The sequence below is a fragment of the Teleopsis dalmanni genome, chromosome 2 (genome assembly GCF_002237135.1).
Source record: "Teleopsis dalmanni isolate 2A chromosome 2, ASM223713v2, whole genome shotgun sequence".
In the NCBI taxonomy this organism is placed as follows: Eukaryota; Metazoa; Arthropoda; class Insecta; order Diptera; family Diopsidae; genus Teleopsis; species Teleopsis dalmanni.
Window position 1 is genome coordinate 110769656 of NC_051847.1, and position 12143 is coordinate 110781798.

The 12143-nt window shown below is 32.4% G+C and overlaps 2 protein-coding genes across 2 annotated transcripts; one reads left to right on the forward strand and one right to left on the reverse strand.

The window, feature by feature from the left end:
- The first annotated feature begins 430 nt into the window (after nucleotides 1–430).
- On the forward strand, nucleotides 431–2174 carry LOC119678426 (nuclear pore complex protein Nup58). The gene is made up of 2 exons (XM_038090241.1): nucleotides 431–1333; nucleotides 1387–2174. The coding sequence occupies exons 1-2, from the start codon at nucleotides 572–574 to the stop codon at nucleotides 2113–2115; spliced, it is 1491 nt and encodes a 496-aa protein (XP_037946169.1). The 5' UTR covers nucleotides 431–571; the 3' UTR covers nucleotides 2116–2174.
- Nucleotides 2175–2178: 4 nt separating this feature from the next.
- LOC119678427 (developmentally-regulated GTP-binding protein 2) lies at nucleotides 2179–3963 on the reverse strand. The gene is made up of 4 exons (XM_038090242.1): nucleotides 3594–3963; nucleotides 3184–3491; nucleotides 2567–3124; nucleotides 2179–2499 (listed from the first exon to the last, which is right to left on the reverse strand). The coding sequence occupies exons 1-4, from the start codon at nucleotides 3655–3657 to the stop codon at nucleotides 2338–2340; spliced, it is 1092 nt and encodes a 363-aa protein (XP_037946170.1). The 5' UTR covers nucleotides 3658–3963; the 3' UTR covers nucleotides 2179–2337.
- Between the last annotated feature and the right edge of the window lie 8180 nt (nucleotides 3964–12143).

Sequence of the window (12143 nt, forward strand, 5' to 3'; positions counted from 1 at the left end):
ACATTTCTATCTTCATCGCAGCATTGCTCCTAAGTTAATCGAACAACCTATACAAAACTTTGCTTTATATGAAAGGTAATTTTATGCTCTTTCGAATAAGCCATAATAACTTTTTACCTCTAGTTTAAAAGTTATTAATAAATTAGTGACCCCATCTTTTGGGGCTGATTTTTATTTTTCATTTTTCATACAAATTACATCATTTACACATAGAAGTTGAATTTAGATAGTAAAATAATTCAATTTTCTACTTAATAATGCCTTTTGCCGAATTAAATTTAATAAAATAATAAATTTTTCCTTAATTAAAGTATACTGCATTTTTCACGCGGCGAAAAATGTGCCAATTCCATTTTGGACTTATCGTCGACGCTATCTTCACGCACATACGCAAATTTCGAATTTGACGATTTGTAACAAATTTACTGTAACAAGGTGCACTGTGTGCACATGGTGTAACATTTTAATGTCACTGATATAAATTCATTGTATCAGTTGTCATAAACAAAATTCGTTCTGGATGTAACATATTTGTGAACTTTACATACAAAATTCAACAATTTCGAAAACAATGTCTGGTTTCTCTTTCGGCACACCAAAAACAACTACAATTTCAACAGGTTTTAGTTTCGGAACTCCTATTGTTTCAACTGCGGCCTCAAGCTTTGGTTTTGGGACAACTACAACAAATGCGGTTCCACTTAATTTCGGACCACCAACAACACAGGCAACAAGTTTCGGAAGTGCCAGTTCAACACAAACAACAGGCCTTACGTTTGGCGCGCCAACATCGTCAGCCATACCACATGGAACTACTATTATCCCATCAATGGGATTTGGAACTACTGCATCATCATCTGGATTCGGTACTCCACCCGTAAGTGGATTTGGTGTTGGTTCTGCTTCAACAATCGGGTTCGGTGTTGGTCCTGCTCCAGCAGCAACTGCTACAGGCTCCACCTTAAGTACATCAGCTGCGGCTACTAACACAGCTGCCACATTAAACTTCGGTATTACACCCACAACTACTACTGCAGCCTCGTCTTTTGCTCTTAGTCAACCCAATACAAGCCAAACAAAAACATCAAACGTACCCACTTTTGGTATAGGTGGCGGATCATTCGCATCCGCCAAACCTACTAGTACAACTACAGCAGCAGCTCTTAATTTTGGTACATCCACAACGACACTATCAGTACCGTCGAACTTATTTGGTAAAGCTGCTGTAGGGATTACCGTTCCTGTTACTGCTTCAACCACATTTGTTGGTTTAGGTGGCCTTGATGTGAGTGCTACGCAACCTAAGCCCGGTGATATTAAGCAGGACATTAAGGTAGGTTCCATGCAGAAGTCGTCTATCGTATATATTTATTTTATAGCTTTCAGGTTAAAGAGACCCAAGTGCCAGATATGATTGCAAAAATAGCAGACGATTTAAAAATCCACATTAAATCCCAAAAGACTATTTCTTCTGACGTAGGACGCACATCTTCATCTAAACTTACTAATGTAACCACAGAGATATCTAATTTGCAGTGGAACTTACAAGAAATTTCGAATGGTGTTGAAAGCAACTACAACCTTATAAAACTTTTACGAAAAGAAACAACAAAAAATATTCAAGCTATGGAAATGGCACAACGGACACAAGACACACCGTCAGGCTTACAGTTCGAAAACAACGTTCCATTCCAATACTTTCAGAATTTAATAGCTAAATATGAACAAGATTTAATAAATTTTCGTCAACAAATTTCTGATACAGAGCAGCACATGCGGTCCCTAGAAAATCCACGCATAATTTCACCAGAAGACTTAAAACGAGGCTTTAAGCATCTTAACGAGTGTTTTATATCCTTAGCAGGACGTCTGAATGAGAAGCACCAAGAAGTGGAGACACAAAAGGAGCTATATTTAAATTTAAGAAAATATCGCCTCAGGGACCCAACTAATGTTTTCGCCAAACTCGACAATCCAGAAAAGCAGGTTGACACTTCACGTATAACTTCGGGCCCAACTCCATTTTCAAACATCGCCGCAATCAATAATTTTAGTAAATCCTACAACAGCTCTAATACCAATCCAACAGGGAATAATATGGTGCACACTACCTAAAAATTATTCAGTTTTTCAAAAATGATTTGAATAAAGAAAGACGTTATTTCATAATTTAATTCTGCTTTTATATATTTATAAGGCCTACCTTTATTGAGGATATATACAAATATTTAATATCAAACACACTAATTTAAGTGGATGTAAACAAAAAATTGAATGTAATATTTAAGGAACTGCATAACTTAAGCATTCCTACATTGTGCTTTTTGTTTTTTTTTATCATTTTTTCACGATTTGGATTACGTCCTCATCAGCCATTACATGTGCAATACCAACACGTTGTGGGGAATATTTAGTAGAAGTTCCCCATACCAAAGCGTACTTGAATTGAGCAGCCAACGTTCTATGTATAGCGTGACAAACATGTTCCACAGTGACACCCTACCAATGCATGAATATGATTTATTAAATTTAATTATATTACTTAAATAGAACTATGCATATATACCTTTCTTAATATTAATCCATCATCGAAATCTGGTGGTGCTCCTGGTTTTTTGGTATACACACGAATTAACTGCAAAGCTTCCCATAATGCTTCCAGCAAATAGTCTAAATTTAATTTCATATTACAACTGACAACTATCGAAAAAGGCTCGCGAGCCAATCGATTTACTTCCTCAATAGATATTTGATCTATTTTATTATACACGTATAAGCAAGGCAAATAAACACGATTAGCAGTAACTACATCAATAAATTCATCCTCAGTGCAATCTTCTCGGAAAAGCACCTCTGCATTGAATATTTTAAACGAATGTAGTATGGTCTGTACCATTTTTTCATTACAGCGCGTTAACGAACAGGTAGCATTAAAGCTCAAGCCACCACCTTTCTTCTGTTTAAAATATATATTAGGTTTCCGTTTGTTAAGTCTAATTCCCACCGATTCCAATTCGCGCTCTAACAAATCTCTATGTACATTTGGTTTCGTGGCGTCCAACATCATTACTACCAAATCTGCAGTGCGCGCAACGGCAATAACTTGACGACCTCTGCCTTTTCCCTTTAACAGAATATATAATATGAGTTCAAATTGTTTCCGTTAATAAAAAAATGATTCACCTGTGCAGCACCTTCTATAATGCCGGGTAAATCAAGTAATTGTATATTAGCGCCTTTATATTCAATAACTCCCGGTATACAAGTAAGAGTTGTGAACTCATAATTAGCCGCTTCCGACTCTGTTTTTGTTAATGTTGAAAGTAATGTAGACTTACCAACTGATGGAAACCCTATTAAGGCTACTCGAGCATCGCCGCTTTTCAATACATCGAACCCTTCGCCCTTTTCTCCCTTCTTAGACGGTTCTAGTAATTGTGATCGATACTTTGCTAACTTCGCTTTCAATAAACCCAAATGATATTCAGTTGCTAAATTTATAAAAGTTAAATTAGTTTCACTGCGATCTAACCTAAATTATTTCCTGGCTGGCATTCGTGCACAATGCCAGCTGTGCATATATTTCTACATACCTTTATTTTTTTGTGTGCGTGCTATCTCTTTTTCTATTTCAGAGATTTTCTCTAAAATGCCCATGGTTACTTCAAACACTTTCGAGCACCCTCTATTCGTTTTTGTCCTTTACTTCAAGAAAAACCCACCGGAATTTATTTACTAAAAATACAAAGTGCTTTTATATTTGACAGCTTCAAATTTGTTTGTATAACGGCCAGGCTGCCATCCAATTAAACTTTTGCTTTTAAATGATTTTATTATGCGCATTATAATTTGTTGTTAACGCAAACATAACTTGCTGGCATATATCCAGTTTGAGTATATCAGCTAAAATAAAATAAGATTGACGATTAAAGCATGATATAGACGATGCTACATGTATGCAACCCATGTATGCCAAATCACACTGTTTATATTCAAGTATACCAAATTTTGGTCTTCAGACATGTATGCGATATATTTACAGCTTGTTTTAAAGTGAATATCAAAGGTCTTCATACTCGGTGTGCAAATTAATTTGTGCCAGCCGGTTTAGTTTTTTTAAAAATCTATTTACATTTATTTACACTAGTAGTGATTTCTACTGTGTTCCGTTCATAAAGTTCGTAACAAAATTCTAAACTAAGGGAGCAATGCTCCTACTTCTATATTCAAATAACATGAGCTTACAAATAAATCTTTTTACTCAAAGCTTGCTCAGATCATAATTGTAAATCAATCTTATATGGCGTTTACATTGGCCGAAAATGGCTCATTTTGAATGAGCCATTTGAAAGTGTTTACATTCGTTCTATTTCATTTGTTCTCATTTCAACAGCTGATTTTTCAACTTGCATGTTGATTTGATTTTTGGCCTGTGCCAAAAAAATGTTGCATGAAGGTTAAAATATGCCTTCAAACCTTACATTAGAAACTTAAAACATATTTTTAACTTCGATTAATTACTTTTTGGGAAATAAAAGTTCTAAAAAGCAGTGCATCGTTTTCAAGAAAATGCAACCACCAAACATTTGTTTACCTTTTTTGTAAATATGTTAAAAACAGCTTTTTCAAACTGTCAAAATGCCATGAAGAGCTTTCATTTAGGGTATATTCAATGGATTCCTTTGCATTTGGAACGCATGTCGAATGCATTCGAACGTCATTCATACAGAATGTGAGAAAATTGCTCGTTTTTGTGCTTGAAATTTTATATGCAAGAATGAGCCATTCGATACTCATTTTCGATTTTTGACCAAAATGTACCATTTTCGGCCAATGTAAACGCCGTATTATTCTCTATTATTTTCTCTTATAAATGATTTTCTAATGTATACTTAACTGTATAAAGTGATAGCGTGCGATAACACCCCTCTTTCTTAAAGAGAAACGTCCTGTTTCTTTAAACTCTTTAATTATTATGATATTGTTAAATTTAATTTTTCTTTTCCAGTTAAACTTGCTCAGAAATAATTTCTCCATATTACCACAGCTTGTGTTCTGTGATTCAGTCTGGTTAGACGGCTGGGAATTTGTTTATGTCTGCTGCAAGTGATCGTAGATACGTTATATACGCTGATTCATTTCCAGGACCTCTCTAGACCTTGTGGAATTTTGTTTAAACATTTTTACGGTCTTTTGGCAGACGGCAATAATAGTTGCTATGACGGTTATAGTTACTGTTGATGAAATTATAGGATGATGTCTGATGTGTTTTATTTTGTGTTTGCAATTAGGTTGGTATTGCCGAATTTTAGTTCTTCATGATTGCTTTCAATATATTCGGCAATTTTGTAGCTATTCCGGTGGTTATTTTTATATAGTTATTAATTATTGTGGTTGGATTAACATAAATGATATTGTCTATTTTACCATTACTTTCAAAATTAATTAAGTATATACCATCTATAGAATGTTCATTTGCAATATGTTTTCCTGCGGTAAGTATTGTACCATCTTTGATTATTTCAATATTGTTCTTTTTTTCTTTTATCTTTTTATTTGCGCCTTTTTTATGGTTCAACAAATTGGACAGAGAAGTCTCATTTTTTAGCAGTTTACAAAAGTTATTATTTAGGACTTGTGCGAGTTAGGCTAATACGGCGTTTACATTGGCCGAAAATGGCTCATTTTGGTCAAAAATCGAAAATGAGTATCGAATGGCTCATTCTTGCATATAAAATTTCAAGCACAAAATGAGCAATTTTCTCACATTCTGTATGAATGACGTTCGAATGCATTCCACATATGTTCCAAATGCAAAGGAATCTATTGAACATACCCTAAATGAAAGCTCTTCATGGCATTTTGACAGTTTGTAAAAGCTGTTTTGACATATTTACAAAAAAAGATAAACAAATGTTTAGTAGTTTTATTTCAGTTTGAAATGTTACCATGAGAACGAATGAAATACAACGAATGTAAACACTTTCAAATGAGTCATTCAAAATGAGCCATTTTCGGCCAATGTAAACGCCGTATAAGTTGCGTTCTAAATGAGGGAAATTCCAAGTTGTACCGATAATGTAGTATGTATTAATAAATGGCTATATGTGTGCAGTGCAAAAAATCCCAAAAATCTCCAATTTGGTTTAGCATCAACTTAGCCCAACTCGCACACGTTTTTAATTCTATTTCACATTTCTCAATACTGAGGAACACATTATTACATTTTACAATTTCTTTTTCAATAATTATTTCTCCATCATTTTGGCTAATTGCTCGGGTTTCAAAAAGTTTACAATTGTTTTCGATAATTGGATATGATATATATACCATTATTAAATCTGGATTTTATAAAATTTTGAATTTCGATACGTCCATTAAATCTGTTAAGTTGAAATTAAGTTAAGTTCATATATTGTCTCTGTGTACTCTTCTGTTATTGCAATGGATTTTAACTTTTTTCCCTAGCAGTGGCGTAACTACAGGGAAGCAACTAGATGTTCTGGAGGTTCCCATTATAAATTTATATATTCATTATATTTATTTTTAATAAATCCTCAAAAGTGGGACGAAACATTTTTTGTTGGAATAACATAAATTTTGGTTTTTGAACAAGGTTGCATTTGTAATTTCAAGAAAATTTTTAAAATTTCTTTGTGTTGACATTTAAGTGGAGCCAAGAAAAGAAAAGAGCAAAACGAACGAGAAGAAACATTAAAGAAATGACCAAAACTAGACAATTTTCTAAAAATAAATTAAAACAAAAGTGAAGTAGTAAATGAATTAAATGATGCCTTTGCTAATCATGATACAGAGAATAAATTGACACATTGTTCAAATACTGAAACAGACTTCAAATAGACGTTACGAAAATCTTGACACACCTAATATACCCTTTTTACACTTTTTCGTGTAAAGGGTATAAAAAGATATTAGTAGGAGCCCCTTAGTTAGAATTTGCTTATGGGTCTAAAAAATGTAGTTACGCCACTGTTCACTAGATCTTTTTTTACTTTCTGTTTTTTATATTTTACATCTAACTTATTTTTTTTGCCTTCTACCTTTTCATAAATTATTTCGTTAAGTTCGTACGTTTTCAGACCTTTTAATTTGTAATTTCTTTTTAATATAGTTTCTTGTGCGTTTGCTAATTTTTCTGGTATATCGGGGTGGTCTAGTTTATTATATAATATGTTTTGCGGTCTGTAGTTAGTAACCGTATGAATAGTTTTGTTATATTGTTGAACAGCTCTAAATATTACTTCTAGATCGTTTACAATACTAAACTCCTGTCTTAAACATCTTGATATTTCAATTATCGTTAAATGAACACTTTCTACCTGTTCGTTCGTTAAACTATTCTGTGAATCACAATAATAAATTTTAATACCCATTCGCTTCATGACTTAAACTTGGGTTTCGAGGAACCTGGTTCGTTATCTAGTTCCAAAACTTTTTCATCAAGATTTGTTTTGTCTTCAATTTGTTTAATGAACAGATATTTTGAATAAGCAAATGTCGAAATGGGTTAACTCTCCCTCCTTCTTGGGAATTGGTGCCATACCAATTGGTACCTTTTGAGGCCTATCATATTTATTTCTATTACAAATCCCACAGTGTCTTACAAATTGTTTAAAATGTTGGGTCATTTTGGGCCAATAATATATGGTAAAGATTTGTTTTAAATTTTCTCTACAACTTCTATGTGCATGAATGTTTCGATTAACTGATTTTTAATTTCGTAAAGATTTTCAGGTGTGCTATGGATTGCAGTCACAACTTTAGGTTGAAGGTATTCCTTCAGAATTGTTAAAAGATTTTCGATTGTATCACATTCTATAATATGTCGGGTTTTTTCAAAATTTGTTTTTTGCTTTTGATAGAAAAATCTACTGCTTAAACTGGTTTAGTGGTTTGGTCCTTTCCTTTATAGTAGTGTTCTCACTACTTTCTGCAGAGTAATGTGTAGAGGTAATTGAAGAATTTTCTGGAAGCTGAATTAGGTATTGCCGTGAAAGGGCACCTGCCACCACATTTGTGGTTCCAGGTTTGTAGTTAATTTTTGGTGCGAATTCTTCAACATATGCGATTCATCTTTTTATCTTGGCGTTAGGATTCCGAGTAGTTACAGCGAGTGTTAGTGGTTGATGATCAGCATGAATTTCTAAATCTTAGACCCCATATAAGAAATTATAATATAATTTAATTTTAGTAAACTATTGCATATAATTTGCTCTGTAGAATAATTCTGCTCTGTTTGATTCAATGTTTTGGATATAAATGTAATGGGTTTGCCGTTTTGAATAAGTACCCCACCAATTGCCACGTTGGACGCGTCAGTAGTTAACACGAATTTTGAATCGTAATCTGGTTGTATTAGCTCCATTTGATTTATTAATAATTTCTTAAGTTTTTCGAAGGCTTTGATTGCTTCTGCGTCTAGCTTTATTTCTATTTTCTTTGAGCTAAATTTAGATACTCTGTCATTCTCTCCAGCTAAATATTTCGTTAGTGGCTTTGTAACAAAAGCATAACCTTTTATAAACTTCCTATAAAAGCCTGTCATGCCTAGGAAACTTTTAAGCTGTCTAAGAGTTTCGGGTCATTAATAGTGACTATTTTATTTGGGTCTGTTTTTATAATATTATGAGCAACAACATAACCTAAGAATTCAACTTCTTTTTGGAAAAACTTTGATGAGATTCCAATGAAATTTTCATATTTGCTTCTTTTAAACGTTGTATTATTTTTAATAAATCCTTTTTATGTTCTTCCATGCTTTGTGAATAAACTATAATATCGTCGATATATAAATGACAGATTTTTCCGATAAATTCTTTTAATATATCATCCATAGATCTTTAGAATATACTTGGAGCATTTTTCAAGCCAAATGGTATTCGTATATATTCGCATTTTCCATTGTTGAAGGAAAAAATAGTTTTTTCGATGTCTTCGTTTTTCATCAATATCTGATGAAATCCAGATTCTAAATCAATTGTTGAAAAGCACTTCGACTTTCCCAAATTAGACAAAACTACATTAGTGTCCGGGATAGGATATCTATTCGAGATCGTTGTTTCGTTGATTTTTTTAAAATCGATTACAATTCGCAGTTTATGGGTACCATCTGTATTTGTACCTTTTTTGGGAAAATCACCTTTTTTTGGGAAAAAATGTTATTTATACGTTGATTTTTTACTATAGGTTGTGCACTTTGCTGTACACTCTCTAATGGGCGTTTCTGTGGCTTTCTTATTTGATAAGGTAGAGGCAAAGAAGATAAAGAAAAGAAATTGAGAGTTACTCGAAAAATTGTGTATAAATTTTTGTGGATTATTCAAAAAATATTCAAAAATTTTGTGTAATGAGGTGAAAATATTACGCAGTACAATAACAAAAAGCCTAATGCTACATAATGGCGCGTGAATATTTTCCCCACCCGGACCCTGCTACTTTGCCCACCCGGTCCCTATTCACCACGATATTTGCTTAAGTAAGAGAGGTTTCTGAGAAATTTCGTTGTTTGTTTTGGTTTTTTGACACTAAAAATCCGTTACGAGAAAATGCGCCAAAGTTGCATTTAAGGACTTGTGCGAGTTAGGCTAAGTTGATGCTAAACCAAATGGAAAATTTTTTGGGATTTTTGCACTGCACACATTTAGCCATTTATCAACACGTATCGACATATCACTACATTACCGGCACAAGTTAGAATTTCCCTCATTTAGAATGCAACTTAGCCTAACTCGCACACGACCTAAGTGCACAAATACCACATTACTGAAAGAAAAATAATGCGGAATTTGTTATCAATTACAAAAACATTAAAAAAAGGTAATTATTTCAGAAAAATATACGAATTATTAGTTAATTAAAATTTATTTACAGATGAAACGGAAGTGCGTACTTGGATGTTTAAATTTCAAACATCTCTATATTTTTCCAAAGGATTATCGAAGGTATATTATTAATTAAAAATAACGCAATTTATTGTTGTAGAATAAAGTAAATATATAAATGTATTAACACATTAGAAACTTAGATGTGTGCCTAATTAGTGTTTATAATAAACTACGAGTTATGTTATGTTGTGCTTTTATTTATAATTTAGTACTTTGAAAGTGATTAGAAAATTATTTTTTCCATAATATTGTTGTGTATAGCGCAACAATGTAAATGTAAACAAAAACAAATAATAAATTATGTCATGTATTTTTGAAAGTGCTTATGCACAAATTATTTTATATTAACTAATGTAATGCGATCGCACACGGAAGAACCACCGCAATGCAAGTAGAATATTTGGTCATAGCAAGTATGCAATTGCTATTTGACACTTTTCTTTTCTGTGCTACTATTCTGCACTTGTCGATATGACACACTTGAATGTGTCATAATATTTTCTAAGCATTGACGTGGGTCAACCTTTTTAGTGCCGCCGCAATTAAAATTATCAGGAAAATATTTGTAAATCATTGTAAAGCATTGTAAAACATTTTTGTATAAATAGATTGGAAAATTGTAATAAAATTCAGATTTTAAACTGAGCTCTAGCAGCTTACATTAAATCTCGCTTTTAAAATTATTTTTGTCTCGGCATTCTTGGATGCCTAATAATGTGCAGATTTCTTCCTGCTAATTAAAAAGAAGAAAAATTATAAACTTGAAATAAATCTGATGAATATATTATATATATATATATATATAAAAATAATTAAATTTGTATATGAAAACAAGTTTTAATTATTACAATATACTAATAATTAAAAAAAAGGAAAAATCCTGAAGTGAAATTAATATTATTAATTATACTTTGGTTGAGTGTTGTTATTATATATAGATATTTATTGTAAAAAATTATATGTTTTAAAAATATATTGTACAATTTGGCATTTTTTTTTGTTTGTTTTTTTCTTCAAATCATACAGACAAAAGACCTTGGACGTGCAGTTGCATTCCACTTTATAAAATTGGTGCAGATTTTGTTGTTGCTTGAACAAAGTCTGCGATTTAGTCAATGTGATCTGTGTTTTTCGTAACTATTATCTTTGTATTAAATGTTTCTTAATAGTTCTCCAAACTGTGTTGCATGTTTTCATACAAATTTTAAGTAATGGTCGTTTTATGATTTTTATCAAAGAAGACAAAGAAAAGAAACTGAGAGGAAATTTTGAATCATTGTGCCTCTTTGTGTAGTATCACAAACAAATGTCTTAAGGGATTTTTAACATCAAAAAACCAAAATAAACAACAAAATTTCTCGAAATGTGCTCTTATTTTAGCAAGCATCGTGGTGAGTAGGGACCGCGTGGGCAAAATAGCAAGACCTGGTGGGGAAAATGATTATGCGCTATTGTATAGCATTAGGCTTTTTGTTTTTGTATTGCGTGATATTTTCGCCTCATTACTCAAAATTTTGAATATTATTTGAATTATTCAGAAGATTTTATACACAATTTCTCAAGCAACTCTCAGTTTCTTTTCTTTATCTTCTTTGATTTCTATTATAGAAACGAGTGGAAGGCTCTGTTAGAAGTTACTGACTCCATAAACCGGATATTTTATGCCTGTGATAGGCATTTTTCTGCAAAAATGCGTTGCACGAAAAATTTAATCCGGGAAGCAATGCCTGACCAAAATTTAGCAATTAGTTTTAGCAAGAAATTACTTAAAGTAGTGGATGGTGATAAGAATAACATACATGTTTCATTGAAAAAAATAGATTGTCTTCATAATTCAATTGTAGCAAACAACATAATTTCAAATATTTTATCTCCACCCACCACCAATGACATAATAGTAGAAAGGGTAGGAAAGGTAGAAGAGGCAATTCCAATAGGTAACATAGAGACCCAAAGAAATAGTTCGTCTTCTGAGTTGTCTCCTAGGAAAAGAAAATTGGTGGAAGAAAATCAAGAACTACATAATAAACTAAAAAAGATTTGTTTAGATTTAGGTGTTAGCGATAAAATTATTTCAAAACAAAATTTAGAGATTGAAAAGCTTAGGGCCTCAAATAATGAGTTGCTTCGACAACTTTCAGCTGGTAAGACAATTACCAGTATCAATGAAGTGCCAGAGGGGGATAATTTAGAGGAATTTTGTAGTAGGCTCCCCCAAAATCTTCAAATTTCTGTTAG